A 207-nucleotide genomic window follows, 5' to 3' on the forward strand; every position below is an offset into this window, starting at 1 on the left:
CTGACCACAGAGTCGGCAAGAACGCCAGGCACTGCAAGGACACCGTCATCTGCAGCATCCGCCAGTCACGGACGAGATAAGCGAAGCCGCCCCACGCCATGAGACCGAGCGCCCACGGCAGGAACAGAACGATGCCGATATGCGTGCGCCACTTGGGATCCGCCACCTCCATGCCTGGGGAAATTAATAATACTTTGTGTTTTTTTA

At 57.0% G+C, this 207-nt stretch overlaps 1 protein-coding gene across 4 annotated transcripts in view; it reads right to left on the reverse strand.

The window, feature by feature from the left end:
* The window catches only part of LOC119582042 (organic cation transporter protein-like), a 12,568-nt gene that overhangs the window by 5,148 nt on the left and 7,213 nt on the right, over positions 1 to 207 (reverse strand). For all 4 annotated transcript variants that reach the window (XM_037930283.1, XM_037930285.1, XM_037930284.1 and 1 more), the window contains exon 7: positions 6 to 174. In XM_037930283.1, coding sequence (XP_037786211.1) covers positions 6 to 174 — 169 coding nt within the window. The remainder of the gene's footprint in view (positions 1 to 5; positions 175 to 207) is intronic.

The sequence above is a fragment of the Penaeus monodon genome, chromosome 15 (genome assembly GCF_015228065.2).
Source record: "Penaeus monodon isolate SGIC_2016 chromosome 15, NSTDA_Pmon_1, whole genome shotgun sequence".
NCBI lineage: Eukaryota > Metazoa > Arthropoda > Malacostraca > Decapoda > Penaeidae > Penaeus > Penaeus monodon.